At 40.2% G+C, this 21,008-nt stretch overlaps 2 protein-coding genes and 1 pseudogene across 4 annotated transcripts in view; 1 reads left to right on the forward strand and 2 right to left on the reverse strand.

The window, feature by feature from the left end:
• Positions 1 to 368: 368 nt before the first annotated feature.
• Positions 369 to 1,809, reverse strand: LOC148758508 (uncharacterized). The gene is made up of 2 exons (XM_088796666.1): positions 1,553 to 1,809; positions 369 to 1,251 (listed from the first exon to the last, which is right to left on the reverse strand). The coding sequence occupies exon 2, from the start codon at positions 1,213 to 1,215 to the stop codon at positions 904 to 906; it is 312 nt and encodes a 103-aa protein (XP_088652792.1). The 5' UTR covers positions 1,216 to 1,251; positions 1,553 to 1,809; the 3' UTR covers positions 369 to 903.
• The window catches only part of CAMK4 (calcium/calmodulin dependent protein kinase IV), a 203,258-nt gene continuing 182,767 nt past the window's right edge, over positions 518 to 21,008 (forward strand). Inside the window, exons 1-2 of one of the 3 annotated variants that reach the window (XM_074328611.2) lie at positions 518 to 824; positions 1,574 to 1,812. In XM_074328611.2, coding sequence (XP_074184712.1) covers positions 1,652 to 1,812 — 161 coding nt within the window. In that variant the 5' untranslated portion in view covers positions 518 to 824; positions 1,574 to 1,651. Of the gene's footprint in view, positions 825 to 1,010; positions 1,813 to 21,008 lie in introns of those variants that run through there. The other 2 variants (XM_074328610.2, XM_088796665.1) reach the window with 2 other exon arrangements.
• LOC109445412 (deoxycytidine kinase pseudogene) lies at positions 18,859 to 20,323 on the reverse strand (annotated as a pseudogene).

The following is a 21,008-nucleotide window of genomic DNA, read 5'->3' on the forward strand; positions in this document are numbered from 1 at the left end:
CTTCCTATTTTTAGGCCCTTTGTAAATTGAGCATGTGCTCATCTTCATAAAATGACATGTGAGGAATACTTTCGTATTTATTTTTCATTTCCAATCAACTAAGGATCACATTTCTCTCACTAATTGATTAGATTTTGTTGTTGTTAGTTTATCAATATAGCACAAAAGCTCTTAAGTGTAGGAAATAAATCAATAAATGAGATAAAAATACTGGACTTTGTTTACTGGTGTTATCAGGAACGGGGTCGCACTGAGAAGAGTTTAGTGCATGTTGGAGAAAAGTCAGGGGAAAAAAGGCTAAAAGTAACACCTGTGAAGTAAGATTAAATACGGTGCCTAGAGTTATTTTTGCCAGAAATGAGATGTGATGTAATAGCTATCTTTATAGATAAAAATTTATTGCGGAATATAATGACTAATTGCTGTTCATTTGCACTCAAATCTGAAAATAAAAACTTCAATGTAGAAATAGAAAATAATATGTATTTAACCAATACTTAGAATGATAACCTAAAGGTTGATGGACAGACATTAGAATGCTTGTGATGGGACATATGCTTGGAAAAAGGGCAGAGCTTTAAATGCAGCAACCTTCTCTGACATGAATGATGACAGATCTTGCCTTAAGGCAGAGGGCTGGACCAGTTGGCTTCCACAGGTCCCTTCAAGGTCTGTAATTCCCTGGGTCCCTTCTGTTGCTAGCCTTCTGAGGAGTGAACGAGAGTACCTGCCACAGCAAGTACCTGCCTTTTCCGGAGCTCCAACAGTGCCAAAGGAGGCAGCAGCAAAACAGCATCTCTTCCAGCAGAAGACTTCACTCAAAGGTGAGTCGGGTCAACGTGGACACAGGCGCTTTCCTTTCTTCCAGATTTCACGGGGTCCAGGCACAGGAGCCTTGGGGGATCAACAACCACAGCCACAAATATAAGCTTTGTTGGAGGGACGAACAAGAGATGGCTGGTTAGCTGGCGGTAGATGGGAAGGACTCGCCACCAAGACACGCTCAAGGAGGGATGAGTTAAGCCCACAGCCAGGTCCCTTTCTCACCATCCTGCTGGGCCGCCCGGATCCATGTGCTCTTAGAGCGCGCTGAGCGCCCGCCACTCCGGACGGAGCTAGCGTCCCACAGCGTGCGATCCCTTCCAGGCTCCCGGCTCCCGTGGGAGGGAGCGTGGGATGATGCTGTGGTCCTGTGCCCTCCCCAAGCTCCTGCATCCGGAGCCGCCCTAGCCGGCACCGCAGCAGCCACTGCTAGGGAGGGAGAAAGGAAAAAAGGAAGGGGGGCTGGAAAGGCTCAGCTGAAGGAGGAGGAGAGGTGGGGAGGGAAGGAGCAAAGGGGGAGGGAATCTCTCTCCTTCGCTGTGCCTCCGCCTCATCTCAGTCCGGCTGGAGGCGATACGGATTCTCCTTCCACACCCTCTCCCAGTTCCTCTCCCCCATCTCTGCCCACCCTCCCTCCAGAGCGTGCAGAAAGGGAGCCGCAGCCGGAACGCCGGCTAGGGCGCTGGGGGAGGCGGTGGCGGTGGGCGTGTGCGTGTGTGAAGGGCACCACCTCTCGCTCCGGCGTTTGCAGGCGGCGGCGGGCAGCGGGGCTTCTCGCTCCGGCAGCAGCGGCGACAGCGGCAGCGGCTTCCGGAGTCCCGCCGCGAAGATGCTCAAAGTCACGGTGCCCTCGTGCTCGGCCTCGTCCTGCTCTTCGGTCACCGCCAGTGTGGCCCCGGCGGCCGGGAGCCTCGTCCCGGATTACTGGATCGACGGCTCCAACAGGGATGCTTTGAGCGATTTCTTCGAGGTGGAGTCGGAGCTGGGACGGTAAGGCGGGGGGCGGCGGGCTGGGGCGTGCGGGGGCGCCCTGGACCTGGTGGAGCCCGGAGCCCTGCGCGCGGACTCGGGCTTCTGGGGAAGCCCGCGGCACGCACCGGGGGCTGTGCCTGCGAAAGAGCTCTCGAGGATGAGGGAGCCGGCCTCCCTGCCCTTGGATTCTCCCTGCCTAGTGTCGGGGAGAGAACTAAACACCATTCAAGTGCGAGTCGGGTCTTCCCCGGAGCGCGCCCAGGCTGGTGCAGCTGTAAGCCACGACCGGGCTCTCTCCTACCCTCCCTCCTCCTTGCTGGCTGCCAATTCCCTTGGGTGACAGCCCCCACCGCACCTGGGCCACGCTTTCCCAATTGGTGTCTTAGCTCAGAATTATAGCTTGCCAGAGTGTCTTGTTTGTCTACTTATTTTAGGGGTGGGAGCAGAGGGTGCCCCTCCAAATCATGACAGAATTATTGAATTAGATTCTTTCCCCTTCCCCACAGCAAGCTCTCCAAAGCAAGTGGCACTAGAAACTAAACTCAAATACTAGCTTCCCTGCAGAGTCTGCTCAGGGTGAAGGGGGTGGGGGGTGGGGGGGATGAATCATTTAAGAGTTGATGGCAGAATAATGAACTAGTGCGGCTTTAAAGAAAAAACAGCACATGGGGTCCAGGCAGCGGTAATTAGAAGAGTTTTACTGCTCTTCTTTCATGTGCTGGAGTGATTTATTTAAATTATTAATATGTATGCAAAAAGCCATCTCCCTGGGGTTGCAGAAATGTCCCTCATTCCTCCTTTGAAGATCTAAACAGGTAGGAGTTTTGCCATGTGAATGATGCCATAGGTTCTCATATTTTTATCCATTAAAAAAATATTTTTTCTTTCCCTTCCTTTACCTTCTTTCCTTTCTGTTATCCATAGGTAAGGAGAGTTCTTTTCAACACTCATTTTAGATCCAGGCCCTTTATGATAGGGACTCTGAAGATGTCATTTCAACTGTTGACAAGTTAAACCTTCTGTACTTAATACTTTGTAATTTCATTTTCCATTCTCTTTTTGCTGGAAAGAGTTTAGCTAACAGCCAATTTCTTTTTTAAGCCACCGGAGACCACAATGCAGGATTCGGGACATTTGTACTTAGTATTTAGTGGAAAGGTGTAAGGGTCACCCCCACCCCCAATTTGTCACTGTTATTAATGGTTTGTGGAGGACAGAAGGTCTATAAGAGGCAGAACTTCTGAATGAAAATTTAGTAGTTTGTCGCTATTTAAAATATTCCAAAATATTTGAGCATTAAATAATGTGTACATAAACATCCTGATTCGATCAAGTTTGTCAGCGTTCATCTGAAGGTCTGCTGTTGTATGCATTCACTAGTGTGTTGAAAATGAAATGTCTCTTACCTTAAGGCTTGAAACCTACTATAATTGTATGATGAGCTGTAGTAGAGCAGTATAAACTTCTGATTAAAGAGATGATCTACTTAAAATTGTTTACTTGCTGTTTTAGAAACTGCCACCTAGTAGAGGAAGTGCCTAATGATGCTACAGGGACTGTCCCACCACCAAACCCAATTGCTTTCTGAATAACGTTTACCCCAGATACTTCTAATTGGCTCTGACTTATCAGCACATGTTATCTTTATGAATAAGCTTCACCATCAGGAAACAAGAAATTTACTTAATTTGAGGGATGGGAAAGTGGTTAGACAAAAAATAAACTGCCAGGTGTACACATATATGGGATGGTAGACTTCATAGGGAAAACCAAAGGAATTTGAAGTTAATTTTTTTAAAAAAGCTTGGTATTATATTTTGCAATGCATTTGAACAACAAATTAAATCAGTTATGTGTTACTAAGACTCTCACTCTGCTACCTAGTTGTTTGATTATCTTGAAAAATCACAGAATTAAAATACTTTGTGAAAACTTAAAATTCTTACTTTTGCTGTTTTTCAGTAGTCGTGTATTAAGTAGTTCTCTGTAGTAAGTTCTCAGTATTAAGATGGCAGTTGTTGTTTTTCCATGCCCCTTGAGACTTTGGTTGAGACGTTGAAACAATTGGTTGCAGGTCTTTATTTTCTTTACACTGTCTGAGGCCAAATCTGCCTGAATCCAAGGCTGAATGAAACATTTAACTCATTGGTAACACAGCTGTCATTAAGATGATAAGAGAACAATGCCCTAGGTGTTGTGTGTGCCATTGTGGTTAGTTCCAGGGTGTAGACAATCCCCACTGGATTAAGTAAATTTGTGAATAGTCATTCCTCTATTATTATAATTATATATTATATATAATGTAACTATATATTATAATTATATGTTGTAAGCTACTGACTCATGAATTCAAGAACATTGGACATGTAACCATTAGGGCAACACACCCTGAGGCTGTTTGGGAATTTCAGGGAGCTAAATTCTCAAGGCTATAACCGCTTGAAGTCATTGGATAGTGCTGGCAGCAATGATCTACATACATGTAGCCATTTATACCAGGGCACAGGTGATGGCTTTTTTCTTTGGTCAGGATGGGGGTGGGGATGAGGAGGATTATTTAAGAGTATCAGGCAAACTGATTACATTTTTCCACACTTACATTTGAAAATACTGCTTCATTTAGAGAGTTTGTCAAAAAGTTTACAAAAATGATGATACACCAACAAATTCAGTTCTACGTAAAAATATGAATTGGCCATGTTTCTATTCAGGGCTCCATATCCTAGAGAGTGGTTGGTTCTTTGCCCAGTGATTTGAGAAACTGGCATTTCAATGGCTTTTTCCAAAGGAGAAGGGAGCCTGCCTCTGGTCCAGACTCTGTCCAGTGGTTTGGCACAGGACGGACAGAATTTGGCATGGCCTACTTTGTGGTGGAGACTTAGCCCTGTGCATCCAAACCCATGTCCTGTTTTCAGTTATTTCCCACCTTTTGTTTCTGTCTATTATACAAGACTGAAAGAATGTTTATAACAAAACTAGATGTATTCCCCACACACAAATTCAGTGAAACCAAATGAAAGATAATTAGGACAAAAGAAAAAGGGTGTGTTAAATTATTTTGGAATCAATTTTTTTAAAAAAAATTCCATTCCACTTAACTGCAGTTTCTTTAGGCTATTGACTTTCAATCATCCCACAAACCTGATCCACAATTTTAAAAATGCATTTCTATGGCAACCCCATTGAAGCATAATTATATAAGACCCCTTACTACATGTATGATTCCTTAGGAACCAAACAGATTTAGTAGTGAGACGTGTGTATACAGTGTGTATATTCAAAATGGAAACAAATTTCATAAAGCAATGTTTATTCTTATTACCAGCAATGTACTCTAATTTTCTTATTTTATGCTGTTTGATTTTATTCTGTTTCATTAAAAAATATTGGCTGAATCCATGTGATTTCACATCCTGCTAATGGGTTGTGACTCAGTTTGAAAAGTGCTGTTTTAGGCCGTAAATTGCTGTCTGCCAGATTAAAGGACGAGGCAGAGTCCTTTTGAAAAATGCCCTGCAGACCAATCGGTAACATACAGTTGTCTCCATTTGCAGAGCTCTGTAGAGAGAAGTTTTCCTGGCTTTGTCTCCAAGTCATTATTGGGTTTCCCCTTTCAAACATTTTCAAAAAACTGGTGTCTTCCCAAGAGTTGCTGGGTGCACTGTACTCTGGAATGGCTAAGGGGAGTGAGAGACTGGACCGCGACACCTTCACTGTAGAGGGGAGTAATTCACCTGCCTGAGCAGTGGTGTATTTCACTTGGTAACGCATAATTCTGGCCCCAGGTAATAGCCAGCAAATGCTTCCTGTGAGGAAACATGAAAAGTATGCGTTTTCTAACACAAAGGCTTTAACCAGTGGTCCTTGCTGGTGGAATTAGGTTCTTTCTTTTCCTTTTCCATTTTCCCCTTAGCCAGTACTTCTCATGCCTTTGGTTTCCCCCCACACACACACACTATCCTTTCGGGCCTCACAGGCTATCCAGGGGATACACTGCTGTCTCCAGATCTCCTGCCACTCACACTATACTTACGTATCTTAAGCTCTTTTGCGCACGGTATGTTTTTTTCTCTGGCTAGGAATTAAAAATATAAGTTTGGTATCTCTTTTGTTCTCCGTGCACCCCAGTCTTTCTTGACTCAGGAGCAAGGTGGGATTGCAAGTGGGAGAATAAAAACTGGAGCTGCACGGGCTCTTTTCGGGAACACTGACTGTAAGCTCCCAGAAGGCAGTCCCTGGATTTGGCTGGTTCACTATTGTGTACTCACCGCCTAGCCCGGTGCTCAGTACTCAGCAGCTGCTTAACAAATGATTTGAGAGTGAATGAATGATAATGAAATGGGCCAGGCTCAGTGGGCATGCTCCCTTCCTCTTCTTTGAGATGTGGTGTCTATGGGTCCTGATGCAATGATCTCAGTCCTAGTGACCCCAGGGAAAGGGAAGTCCTGTGACTTGTATGTTCTCTCCCTAAAACTTGTGTGACCGTGACCCTAATTTCACTCAGCGGTTGGTTTCCTTTTTTCACAGTGGGTGTATTGATAACTGCCACCTCTGTAGCTTGCAGGTGTTGAAAATAATGCTGCCTTTCTGTTGGCAGAGTGCTTTGTGTCTCTGAAATGAAAGGGATGCAGTTTCACCTTCACTATCATTTTACCACAAGCGTGTCAGAATTAGGAGTCAAATCAACCTGAACTTGAAGGCATGAAATGCCCCCTAGCTATACCAACCACTAAAGTTAATACATATTAATTGCTAAACTTGGAAATTCACTCATTTTAAAGAGCTTTAAAGTTAAATGAAAGCTATGATATAATTTTAAGAACACACTATTTTCCCATATTTAAATACCGTTGCAAGGGTAAAAATAACTCCTAATTTGAAGACAAAAAAAAAAGACACAGGTGCCATCTGCTTCTAAACTGTGCTGGAGAACTTTACTTGGAAAAAAAAAAAAGAGAGAGAGAAAGAGAAAGAAAGCACTAACCACAAAATAGCTTCAAAGGACTTTCTTGTAAACACTTTACCGTCAGACATATGTGTAGATTATGTGTTTGCACTGATACATTTGAGAATAAAGTGCTGAGTGATAGCCAAGTAAACTGTTTCAACTACTAGTTGTTTTCATTTTATGTTAATGATTTTGGAGGTGGGGTGACTAGCTTAAAAGGTAGTTCTCTTTAGACTCCCTTTTGGGGAAGCTAACATATCTAATAAAAATATTGAATTTTCAAATTTCAAGGTTAGGTTTATTCTGCAAAATATATTTAAGTGAATCAATGAACCATGTAATTCAGGCCAAAGAGTAACTATGTGAAATCAATAGCAGCTAGATTCAAGGTTGTACTCAAATTATATTAATCTCACCTTAATTATTTTCCCCTATTTGATAATGTAGGATGACCTGAAAATTTCATAATTGCAATGGTGTAATTAGGAAGTTAGATTTAAATATTGATAGCATAATATTAGCACATAAAGGATATGGACTCTTTAATACAGTTCATTTAAAAAAATTCTAATTGCTAAATGGAGGGCAACACTTGTGTAGGCATGTAAATAGTGAAAGGTTTAGGTGGGGGACTTTCCTCAGTAATCTTATTAGTGGCGAAGATCAAATAAGTGCAGGAGCTGTGCTGGACAGAGGGTGATTTATAATGATGGACAAAGAATAGTCTATGTAGTCTTTTCTCTTAGAGAAAGGGTTTCTCAGCCCTGGCTCTATAGACATTAGAGGCCAGATAATTCTTCGTTGTGGGGCTCTCCTGCACATTGTAGGATGTTTAGCTGAGTCCCTGTCCTCTACCCACTAGATGACAGTAGCAGCTGTCCTCCTCCTATCCCCAAGTTGTGACAATCAAAAACGTCCCTAGACATTGTCAAATGTCTCCCACCCACTCACCCCCTTTTCCTGCTGAGAAGCAGTCTCCCAAGCTTGAAGCTAGGCTTCTACATGATTTTCTTTGTTATGTAGATGGTTAACAACAGGGAGATTGATGGATTAAAATTATTTGACTTTATTGAATATCTGCTATACCCAAAAATTTCTCCCATGTCTATGTAATGCCATTAAGATTGCTGTCATATGTGCATACCATCTATACTATAATTTGCTTAATATTTTTGTTTGTCACCTCATTTTTGTTCATCTAAATTTACTTATCCAGAATACTTATTTTTACTAAATTGAAAACCAGTATTCATGCCATAAATATAACCAAATGGTAAAAATAAATTGCAATAAAACCAAAGCATTTTTATTAAATTGTAGCTAGAAATATTTGATGGCAGAAGACTCTCTAAGCCCGAGGATTGCCCCCTCTTTGTTAAAAAGGGAGATGATCAAAGATTAGCAGGGTTAAAACCACAGTAGCACAAACTGAGGTTTTCTTTTTGATGTAATCAGAACCACTGAAAAATAATTGACAAGATAATGATCTCGTTTTTTGATTCCTTGTTATTTAATTCCATACCTTTGTGCCACCTAAAGTCATGTTACCGGCCTGACCTTTTGAATAAGTATGAACTAGACAATATATGTTGATAGTGTGTGCGAGTAGTGGGGAGTGGGGGCTAGAGTATGAATGAATGTGATGAATATAATATTGTTTGGCCTCCAAATGTGTAGTTTACTACTAATAAGGCATCAGCAATAATTTTAATAAGAGATAAATCAATAACTAAAACTAATATGAGACAGAGATAAAAGAACCACCCCAGTCTTTATGATGTAGTGCTAATTTCAACTGGGAGGACTGAGGTGTCTTCATGGGAGGGTTGGACCTTGAAATTTGGCAGTATTTTAACAGGAAGAGGTTTGTGGAAGGGCATACCAGGTGCAATGTACATTCTCAGAAAAGGCAAAAACTGACAGAAAAATGCAGGATGCACATTTTATTTTGCAAACGTTACAAAATCTGAACGTTGTCATGGCAGATAAAGTCGGGAAGAAGAGTTGATGTCAGATCAAAGAAAGCATGTAAAAAAAAATGATTGTGTCTATATCAATTGAAAATAAAAGAAAATACCATTATGAGAGTGAAAGGTGACTGTAGAAGCATCTTGGGCTGAAGTTGTGGGACTCAGAACTTGCCATTAACCCATAAACCAGGGGCGTGGCTAAGACAGAACTTACCATGTCTGTTGAAAAAAAAAAACACCCTCCTACAGCCTACGATGATACGATGAGATAAGAAACGGCAAGTGTGGGATTGAGGGGACTGAGATCAGTTACCTAAACCTGGTAAAGAGCCCATAAAGAGACAGACAGCATTTTAGGCTTTGGGGCCCATATGCTGTCTGTGGCAACTCCCAGCTCTGTGATGGTTGAGTGAAAACAACCGTAGACAACACAGAAACAAAATGCACAGGGCTATATTCCAATAAAACTTTATTTATGACAGTGAGATTTGAACTTCATATAATTTTTACATCACAAAGTATGATATTTTTCTTCTTTTTTCTTTTTCTATTTATTGTTTTATTAAAAAAAATTTTTTTAATGTTAAATCTATCCTTAGGTTGCACAGTGTACAAAAACAAGCAGCCCTTAGCCTGTAGTTTGTGGAATTCTCACTCACCTAGATCTGACAAGCTAAAATTCTACTTCTCAGTTACGTGAGAATTTCAGGTTAAACTGATTTCAAGACTTCATTTATTCAAGGAACTGGCTTGAATCTCCCTTACACTTTGAAAATGTCAACCTTATATTAGTTTTTAAGGTGGGCACAACCTTTAAATACCTACTTATCTTTTGTGTATGTCTATTGAAACTGTAGCAGTTACAGTTCTTACCTATGTAGCATGTTAGCTAGCTCCATTCATCATTTATGTGTTTGAAAATGGACAAGCTTTACATGAAGTGTGTTTAAGTGATTACGATCAGTGTTCACATACAAAGACTATTGGAGGGTAATTTATTTTGTATAAAATAAATAAATAGTTTCATGTTGATTATTCTTCTATTATATCTGAAATGACAGTTAGAAAATTAATTACAAAGGAGTATGCTGAAAAATTATTGATAAAAGATTAGTCTCTAACTAGTAAAGTTTAATTAATTTTTCTGTTTTCTAATATAGTACCTGCATGTTGAGTAATCCTCCTCTATGCCATGCGTATCTCTCAGATGGACTAATTACAATCCTTAAATTGAGACTCAGTTTAAATAAGCAATCTCTTGAAAAAATAAATTGCTCTTTTTTTTATTTTGAATAGATTTTAGCAATAAACTAAAGCAGTCACTTATATTTTGTCTAAAGCTGAGATCTCCAAAATTCAATGTCCCCATCCAGGGTGTGTGTAATAATATAGTGGAGTGTTAGAAGAAAGTATTAGAGAACCTTATTTTTTTTCTAAGTTTTGCTTTTAATTTTTGTTTTTGGCTGTTTTAAAAAGCACACTGCATGTTGGTTCAGTAGTACATGTATAGCCCTTATAGGTACATAAGTATACATAATGAGAGGAACATGTGTTCGAAACATCTTGTTGGGTGATTACTGCATCAAAGAATGGTAGTTATAAGTGGACACTTGAATAAGCTTCGTTACTTAAATAACATTCTACGTTATGAAAATGATTTAAAAGCAGATATGTAGATCAAAATGCAAACAAAAAAGAAATCATACTGCGAGGTGTGTCTGTGCACAAAGGGGAAGTGGGTACATATGTGCACTTGTTATGCATTTTAAGATAACCTGATGAAAGGTTTTGATAAGAGCTTACTGCCATTGTAACCAAAAAAGTCACAAAACAGAAAACAAAAAAAGAGAAAAGAATCACAGCTTGCTCATCCAGCAGAGGGTTAAATGAATTTTCTTTTTCTTTTTTGTTGAACTCAAATTCATATTATTTTACAAGAACCTCAATTTTAACATGCCTAACTTACTTAATGGTAAATTTCGACAACTCTGTCTTAGGCAGATGACTGCTTTTATCTGAAATGTCTGGTAGTTAATGCTTGCAGAGTTCTGGGCATTAGGGCTAGGATGTTGAGTTGAGCCCTGTTAACAAATTCATTGTCATCACTTAATAAGTCATGCTTCAGGGTGATATGGTTGAAAAATTAACCAGGTACACAAATATTTCTTAAAAAATAAAAAGGGCTAGACTTGAACAATGCTCTGATTGGAATGGTCTGCTACAAAGGTAATGGATATAACATGTCCTTAAACTGTTTTCTCTACCCGTTTGTAGTAGTATTCTTTGTTAAACGTGCACTTTCTTTGATTTATGTCATGATTATAGATAGAATTTGACTAATATTACAAACCAGAACAAAGAAGAGTAGGGAATAGCAAATCTGTAATTACGTTCATACATTCATTGCTACCTACAATGCAACATTTGAATGATTTCTCCTTACTTTAAGTCCTGTGGACTGTTTAATAGGGACCTTTGCTTGCATTTTACCTTTCATTGCACTTTTTATCTTGGTCTGCCTTACTTGTTGTACTCTCTTGAAGGGACACGTAGTTAGTGACTATTTTAACTTAGTGAGTGACAACCTTCCATTTAGGACTGTAACGGGCATACAAAATTGTTTTTTAGTTGTGACAAATAATCAGTCCAAGTTTGATCTTTGACAGGATGTAAATATACTGCTATCTATTCATTAAATGAATCTTAACTATTTTTTAAAGCTCCCTGTCAGGACAACGTGGAGAAAATAAGAGTATGTTGTTAAATGTGACTAAATTCAAAATATGTAATTCAGTGAATCAGCCTGGCTTAGAATGTTCAGTCATAATAGGTCTCTAAAGATTTCTTGTGTGAGTGGAAACATTTTTAGTAGTTCCTACAGGACTCTGGATCCTTCCTCTTTCTCCCTCAATGTGAACACATAAGCTAATAAAAATGTTCAGCAAGGTAAACTCTTGAGAAGCTCTCCTGAGTGTAACCTGTAACTGGGGGCAAACTAAAAACATAATAAACAAAGCTTGTCATGTGTATGCATGACACATTAGTGAAACGGAAACCTGAGGAAATCATCAGGGTAATCCATAGCAAACCAATACAGTTCTTTCATATCTTGAGATACTAAGGAAATGGAATGTCAGGACTGAGCTGAGGCCCTAGGGAGCAGTTGAGGTTCTGCCCCTGGCCAGGAGGGGGCAGCAGAGCGTTGGCCCCGGCTTGAGCTGGCAGGTAGTGGAGGGGAATGAGCCTCAGGAAGGAAGGCATAGCGCAAAGGGAGAGTTGGGGAAGGCAGCTAGCTAGTCAGGACTGCTTCAAGGCTGGGGCAGCAAGCAGGCCATTCTGGACAGTTGAGTTGGTGGGTGTAAAGGAAGATTGCTGAGTAAGGCCAGGGCTATCACAAGAACTCAATGAGATGGTACAGGATGCTGGCAGGAAATCAGGCAAGATAAAATTGCTACTTGATGGCTGTGTCCCTTTGGGCATAACACTGAATGTCACTCAGTCTTATTTGTAAAATGAAGATTATGGTAGCATATCCTCCCCAAGGTTGCTATGATGATGAAATGAAATCACTTAAGTATATAAAAACCCTTAGCTCCATATCTGGCATGTAAGCTTACTATTCCTCAGACAGGGCACAAGGTGGGAGATAGAAGGTAATGATTCTGAATTGGGTATCTATAGGGGGAATACTAAGTCCAGTTTACGCGGCCCTTTTAGCATCTGACCCCAATTGCCTGCCAGACCCATTCCCTACCACTTCTGATCACCAGCATGGAGTGTTTCCCAGGAGCTTGGTACTGTGGTTTTACTGTCGTTTGTGTATTGCTGATTACTTCGGTGATATAACAAGGTGATCATTACCAGAACCGTTTTTCAGATGAGGAAGCTGAGGCTCAGAAAGGTGAAGCAGCGTGTGAAGCTTGCACAGCTGGGCATGGGAGCAGAGCTGGGATTCAAGCCCCGGTTTGTCAGACTCCAGTGCTTTTCTCTTCCCACGCTACCTGCCTTGGCCTCAAGGAGCCCTCAGGGATCCTCATGTCTCAGTGGTGTCGTGCATGAAACTCTTGGACTGAAATGCCCTTGTCCTTCTAATTCCTCCAGGAGAGTCATCCTGACTCCCAGGCAGAAGGTTTCTCCCACCTCCCTGCTCTCATATTATTTCATATGTTTATTGTCTTAAAGGTAAACGCTTTGTGGTCTTCACCACTAGAGCATCTGCCCCTCGGGCAGAGGAACCCCGCATCTTATCCATCTTTTGTCCCCATTACTGAGCCTACTACTGCATGTCACTCAATAATAAATGTTTGTGGAAGAGTGCTTAAAAAATGTTTTATACATGTTTGTGGAATAGTAAGTAAATGAATAAATGTGAGGTGAACAGCTGCAGGAAAATCAGTAAGACTTAAATCTCTCTTTCTTCAGGGTGTTTTCCCTACATAACCCTTTGCTAAATCAGCACACTGTGAAATTACTTATTCAAAGCCTGGGGCCCTCTGGAATGTAAGCTGTTAGGGGCAAACCTCTGTCCCTTTGTTCACGGCTGTGTCCCCAGCACCTAGACAACACCTGGCATGCAGTGAGCACTCAGTAAATATTTGTTGTGTAAGCGAGTCAGTTGTACCAGCAGGGCTTCTGCAATTGAAAGTCCTTTGGAATCCAAAGGGCTCTTTCATCAGTCCATTCTCTCTTACAGGGCCTCTTTTCTGAATGATGGGAATAGTATGAATTCTGTGATTGAATCACTTAGCTCTAAGTTCCCTTGTAGCTACAAGTATCTTCTGTGTTTTCTTCTAATTGAATTCTCTGGATCATCACCTTAGCTCTTTACTGTGTGTTCAGGAGACAGAGCAACTGTTAGAGTAAGTGGGGCTCTAAGCTTCAAAGGCTTTGTAAATATGTGGTAAGATCCTTGAATAATTTTCATTCTTATTTTGTGCTTTTCAAAAATGCGTCACCTCTTTTTAGAAACATATACTCATATTTGCTCATTTTTACTTCCTCTAGTGGACTATACAAATGCTGGCAATAGCTGTGGATATCTAGGACAGGATTTAGCAAGAAGGGATGTTTCCTAACTTTCCCCAGTCCTTAGTTTTGTTTCTGAAAGGGGTCATTCTTTTTTAGAAAAGCTTGACTTATGACGTGTTTGTGACGGTGTAATCTATTAGCAATGTCCTGTAACATATGCTTGGCCTGACCACAGTGGGGAAGGAGGAGATAAGGAGATGATCATGAAGGAGAGAAGAACAGAAATGGCCCGCTCTGTGTCTATCTTTATTTGGGGATGTTATTTAAAAACCATCTATTGAGATGTCTAATTCTTTAATGAAAAAAAAAAATCCCTCCTTGACTTAACTTCCAAGTAGAGTCATTAACTTTATGTTCATGATTTTGATGTACTGTCAAAATAATTATTCTGGAAAATCTGTATGTCCCCATCTCTATTTTGACAATAGAAGCCAGGGAAGGATGGTTAAAGAGAAGCTGTGTGTAGGAAGAAAAGGGGCAGAGACAGGGCTGAAGGGCAGAAAGAAGGCCACTCTCCACCCAGGTCAACTTCTTGCTTTCTGAGTCCAGTTACATCTCAACCCATAAGCACCTCTCTGTCCCTGCCTGATTTCTCCCTGTTCCCCTTGTCCCACCAGAGACCAGCTCCCTCCCATGTTCCTGTATCTCCCCTGTTGAGGCCTTAATGTTTGTGTTCCTCCCAAATTCTTATGTTGAAGCCCTATCCTCTGTTGTGATGATACTTGGAGATGGGCCATTTGGAAGTGAATTAGGATTAGATGAGGTCATGAAGGAGAGCCTTCAGGATGGGCTCTGTGCCCTTAGAAGAAGAGACAACAAAAAGCTTGTTTTCGCATTCCCTCCCTCTCTCTCTCTCTCTCTCTCTCTCTCTCTCTCTCTCTCTCTCTCTCTCTCTCTCTCTCTCTCTGTGAAACAGCAATAAGGTAGAGGTCTGTCTGCAAGCCAGGAAAAGAGCTCTCACCAGAATGTAGAATGCAACCATGCTGGCCCCTGATCTTGAACTTCCATCTTTCAGAGCTATGAGAAAATAAATTTCTGTTGTTTAAGCCACCCAGCCGCTGATATTTTGTCATGGCAGACCGAACTAACACATCCTTATGCCCTTCTTCCCCACTTTGATATCTGTCTGACGTCAGTCATAGCCTCAGAATCTTCCTGCTATGTCTCAAAGGCTAACCTGAGTTCATCTGTGCCAAGGTGGCAAGCAGAGTATGAAGGAAGAGGTGCGCTTTTCATTTCCCAGATGCCCACCATTGTCCTTTTGCCAGATGCTGAGGAATGTAGTCCAGAGATCTACTTCATGGAGAGCACAGCCCCTACATTTGGTTTATCCAGGATGGCTGGAGCTGACTCTGAGTTGCTCTTCTTTCTTTCTAGTTAATTAATTACCAGGAGGCTCCCTAGCACAGTACCGCCCTGCTGGACCCTAGGCTGGGACACTTCTTCTGTGGTCACACTTCCCTCCCGCTCGTCTGCCTTCTAGGCACTACCTCGGTATCCACGATGCATCCACACCTGTAGGCTTGCCAAGTGCCAGTGCCTGCCAGCTCCCAGCATATTATTTCCTCAGCAGCTGGCACAGGATTCTTTTGTTGCCAACTGGAAGCTCAGCTATTAAAAAATAAAGGTTGGCCCATCTTGAATATCACATGTTTCCATCAGGATTTGGATCTGCATTCTGGCACACCTCACATCATCCCTCGGGCACTTCTCTGAGGAGCAAGAACCCAGTGTTCTTCTGGGTATCTGGCTATATTTTCACCTGCTTATTCCAAATGCAGTTTCTAGCCTTGAAAAACCTGTGATGCTTATGATTAGTTGAGGGCCAGTTTACCAACGTCTTACTTGGTCTTATTGAATTTAGTAACGTGTTCAGTGTTTCATTAGCACTTGGTTGCCTTCTGTAATAGTTGGTGTCAATTTCATAGCTTAGGTGGTAAATTCTCAATAATAAGGGTCATGTTTCTCAAGTTAATGAATAGCTAACATAATACTGACACATGGATGTTTGCTCATGACTTCGCATTAGCATGAAGTGATCCAAGAAAAGAGATCTTAATATTTGTCAATATTTGATTACTGGTCTTCATATTTCACATTCCAAAAAGAATGTGTGGTATCATAACCTTAAGGTTTTCCATATCTTCAGACAAAAGGACAGTTGGAGTAGTTTAAAATAACTGCTATAGGTGTGTCTTTCTGTGTAATTTTTACAGTTTGCTTGACCTCTAAGAAGGGTGTTAAAATTAGAAAATATTAATCATTTTGTAGCATTGAGATCTTATTTGCACTACTTTAACTCTTTGTCAGGAATTTATTATTTTTTTATTCAAGATAATGCATTCTTCACTGGAAAGTAAAATAACCAGACCCAGAATCACTGCAACTTGACTGTGATTCAGAAATAAAGAATAGAGTCCTGGAAATCATTAAAGTGTGTAAAAAAAAATCTATCTATCTATCTATCTATCTATCTATCTATCTATCTATCTATCTATCTATCTATATGCTTAGATAGATAGATAGATAGATAGATAGATAGATAGATAGATATCACCATATATATATGGAAGTATTTTAAAGAAGTTTGTATCCTGTGTACACTGGTCAAGAAAAACATATGACCTAGAATAGATTCTTATATTTAAATGATGTCACTATTAGCCATACCTTAAAAAATGTATTTTTCTAACTTGGTACCTAAATGGTAAAATAAAGATTGGTTTCTGGTTTCATCATAAGTTTCATTAGTACTTGCTATTAATTGTCTTAGTCTCTATTCTGATGAAGGAATTTCTTTTTAGCACTTAAGAAAACAAATTAATAAACTTTGAGGAAGGTGTTAATGAGGTAGGTACGGTTAGGAAGAAAGGGGAAAATCCAGAGACCAGATGACTTAGGATATGCCTTACCTGTGTCATTCAGACAAAGTGTATTAATTCTAGAATGGTTTTCTCTAAAGGAGGAGGCATTGTACATGGTTGGGTATTACAGTCTTTCAAGATGTCTTCTGATTCCAAGATTCTGGAAATGTGTTGGCTGTAGGCTGATGCTAAGAATAAGAACTGGGGCTGCAGTCCACGTAAAATGAACCTATGATTCCAGTAGATATTAATAGAACCTCCAGTGGCAACTATGGTGGTATAAAAATACATTCCAACTCTGGTACCTATTAGCTGTCTATTGTAAATGAACTTTTTAAACTGTAATGAGCTTCACTTTCCTCATCTGTAGAATGAAAATACGAGTGCCTTTCTCACAGGATTATTGTAAAGATGTGAGAAAAATAAATTGTGTCTGTCTTAAGCAAAACAGCTGTGCACACACTGCGTGAGATTTTTTTATTTGAATAATAATAATAACTACAAATTTTTAACTATTAACTCCAGACTTTATTTAGATTTCATCAGCTTTTCCATTAATGTCCTCCTTCTCTTTCAGGATCCAACCCAGGCATCCACACTGCATTTAGTTGTCATGTTTTTTCTGCCTTCTCTGATACGTTATGGTTTCTCAGTCTTCCCTTGTTTTTCCATGACCTTGACCGTCTCAGGGAGTACTGGCCAGGTATTCTGTAGAATGGATTGGTCTGTTGTTTTTCACATGATTAACTGGAGTTATAAGTTTGGGGAAAGAATACCACAGAGGTGAAGTGCCCTTCTTGAGCCATCAGGGGTATGTGATACCACACGATACCACTGGCGATATTAATCTTCATCATTTTGTCACAGTGGTGTCTGCCAAACTTCTCCACTGTACAGTTACTCTTTGTACCATTTCCTGCTCTGTCTAGTTTTTGGAACTGAGTCACCAAGTCTAACCCACTCTTGGGAGGGAGGGTGATTAAGCTCCACCTCCTACATAGATTATTTAGGTTTTTTTTTTGAACAAACTTGAAAAAAATCTTTCATTATATACAGAACTAAAATGAATCCATGCAGCTTTTTAAAAATTACAGCTACTTTACCCTTTTGTCTTCTTCATTAATATTAATATATATTCAAATGTATATTCCTAATATATATATATACCTAATATATATTCAAAAATGATAATGCTTTCAAGATAAGCAAGATCATTTTTATCAGTAATTTCTCTGAAAGGAGGGGGAAGAAGCGTAAGGTATAACCGTACAGAGAAGCAAGGCAAACTACGAGTATGAAGCAAAGAACAATCACTATATTCTCCAAGAAGAAATGTGTGACTTTAAAATAGCAGGCTGCCTAATTAATCCAGACAGTGGGGAAAGCACGATGAGGCAGGAAATAGCAGCTGGGACTAAATGAACAGGGAAGTTTCTCTTCTGACTTCTCACAGAGCATAAAAGTAACAAAAGACAACTCATTCCCAGTGCAAAGTCAATAAAGAACAAGATGGAAAAACTTATCCCTTACTACGTTCCACTAATATTTTACCTATAAAAATGAGAATAAATGTACTTCCACCTCAAATGATTTAAAGATGATCATACTTTAAACCAATCTTTTAACTATAATAGTAATATTCCATTCTAAAAGAATGGTCTGAGAAGGGAGAAAGCAGGTAGCTATTTTAAGCTCCATGTAAGTTAAATATTTTACTCATGTAATAAGCTTCAGTTATCTTTTAAGTACAGAAACATTTCCTCTTGAATCATCCAAACTCTAATGCGAAAACATGAAGCCTCACTCATACAGATGTACAAATAAAGGCAGGGAAAAGATGAAGTGACTTATGATAAATTATGCCATTACAAACTGGGCACAAAGTGTAACCTGCTCCTCTATAAATGTGTTATAGATACACTAATAAATATCAGTGAAGTAATTAAATACTAAATGTGGTCTTATCTGCTACATAAATTAATATGGAAGGGGAGGCACTTGACCAAAAGTACTTAAAATAAAACTTCTTAATCCTTTTTTCTAGAGATTCCTTAAATTCCACTTTCAACTTTTTTCACTAATTTACACAAGACACATTACCATTTAATATGTAACATTAAAGTTACGAAACTGGTCCACCAGTGAGATGAGAAGCACTAGGAAAAAGGCCAGCCTGGTGAGGAGGATAACAGAGGGGACAGGCAAATGGGGTGGGGGTGGGGGGCGGGTCCTTTATGATGTACTTTAGCCACTGATTATGGAACCACCCACCTCCAGACTTTTTCTCCTGAGAGATAACTAAATGTCTTTGCTTGTTTAGACAACAAAAAAAGAAAAGAAAAAGAAAAAAGAAAAACTGGTCACAAACTTTTGTATAGGATTCATCAAAAACTATTTTTTTCTTGGAACAAAAATGGTTAAAAACTTGGGTTTTCTAAAGAGATTTGTATGAATATGGAGCTACTAAGATACCCAAAGCTGGAGTATCTGGAACCATTTCGCTGCCTGTAGTCTTCAGCAAGATCACAAAGTGCTTAAAAATTCTTTGACTCTTTCAACCAGACTGTGGTGTTTGCCTCGAAAGTCTTCGTTAACATCCAGTGTTAAGATAAACACTTTTTGTAGATAATTAAAGCTGGTTTTCAGTGTTCTGGGCAGGAGCCAGCTTTCATGCTTATACTGAAGCTTCTCTAAATATTCAAGAGGAATATTTGTTCTTCATTTCTTCCCCATGAATATATTCTACTCAAGCATTTCTCTGGAGTGGCTCGAAGATAAATGATTCCATCCAGTTCAAGGCTTTGGCCTACCTGGTTATTCATCCAGCCATGCCAGTCTTGATAAATTGTCCACTCTGTTTCATTCATGCAGTCCAATTCATACAAATTAGATGCAAAAATATACCTGTCACTATACACAGATTGTTAAAAAAATAATACAGGTATCTCTGCATCTTCGAGCTTGACATTGAGAAAGGCGAGCTGAGCTCGTATTCGACTGAGGCAGGCATATGATAAAAGACCATCGTTCAGGTTTCTCATGCATCATCTGAAGAACATTCCCACCACTTGTCAGTTCCTGAACTTCATCTTGAATACTTTGAACACTGCACCATCTGGCAACAGTTTCAGGAACCACTTCCCGGTCCTCACAGACTTGTTTAAGGATATTCACAAATATTGACTTCCTTGCAGCAATGTTCCCATCAATGGAAATTTTCTTGATGTGTGTCCCCTCAGAGCTGGTCTCGGGAGATAGGCAGCTCCTCTTGGGTGAGGTGGCCATTCTTCATGTTGTTGTAGCCCTGAGTAGGTCAGGCAGGGAGGACTGGGAAGTAGCCACAGGCTCCCAAGCCACCACTGTCACCTAACATGGTCTGCTATAGTTCGTCTGTAAGGAAGATTTGTGAGATGTTATTTGTTCACTAATAAATTCTTATGTGTATATAAAGTGATGGAACATCTTAAATCATTTTCCAAAATTATTGGAAAAATATCCTGTCACCATAAATACAATGGGGAATGTACTAGACAATGAGAAAGTTTGGTAGAAGAAGCTGTGGCTGGAATCTTGTGCTTAGACAATGGAGCATGTTGGAGATGAGGAGAGGAGAGGTGCAGAGAAATGCACAGATAATGGTTCTCTCCTGTGGCAAGCTGAGCCACCTGGTCATAACAGGCGGCAGTTTGAGTCCTGATGTTGGCAAAGGACACTGATGGTAGTATGCCAACCCTCAATTTGTAAAATCACCAAATATATTGTGATTGTATCTTGTGCCTGTATCTACATGACTAAAGTGTTTGTATATCATTTTTAAGATGCAGACTCAGCTTTTCAGGAATGTAGAGTAGATAGCACCTTATAAATCAACCAGTCCCGTGTTTCTTTGTGCAAGTGACGAAGCCTAAAAACAGAGAGGACACATGTCTTTCCCAGGACTCCAAAGCTCATTAGTAGTAAAAACGAGGACAGAACCTTGGTCTTCTGCACTTCGACTCTGTGGCACGCTTCCTTTCTTCACAAGTGCCATTTGTAGAAACCTAGGTTTAAAATCAATCCTGGCTCTTCCTCCTAAAGCTTTCCTAGGTTATTTCAGAATACAACATTTCTTATCAAAGGAATGGATTTGTCAGCTCAAGTGACGAAAGTCCTGAGGTTATTCAGGTTTTACATGTGGTTTGACTTGGACTGCTTGCTTATTTCTCTGCCTTTCTTTCAACTTTGCCTTCTCGGGGTGTCAGCTTTGTCCTCATGCCGGCTTTCCTCCTGGTCACAACAGGCGGCAGTTTGAGTCCTGATTTTGGCAATTAACCATCATCATTCAGGACTGTAGGGATCCTTACTTCCTTCTATTATTTAATAAAGCAGAACCATCAGGGTGGTCGGGGGATGTCTGCGCACTGG

This window comes from Rhinolophus sinicus, chromosome 3 (genome assembly GCF_057876585.1).
Source record: "Rhinolophus sinicus isolate RSI-liver-muscle chromosome 3, RSI-T2T, whole genome shotgun sequence".
NCBI classification, from domain to species: Eukaryota; Metazoa; Chordata; class Mammalia; order Chiroptera; family Rhinolophidae; genus Rhinolophus; species Rhinolophus sinicus.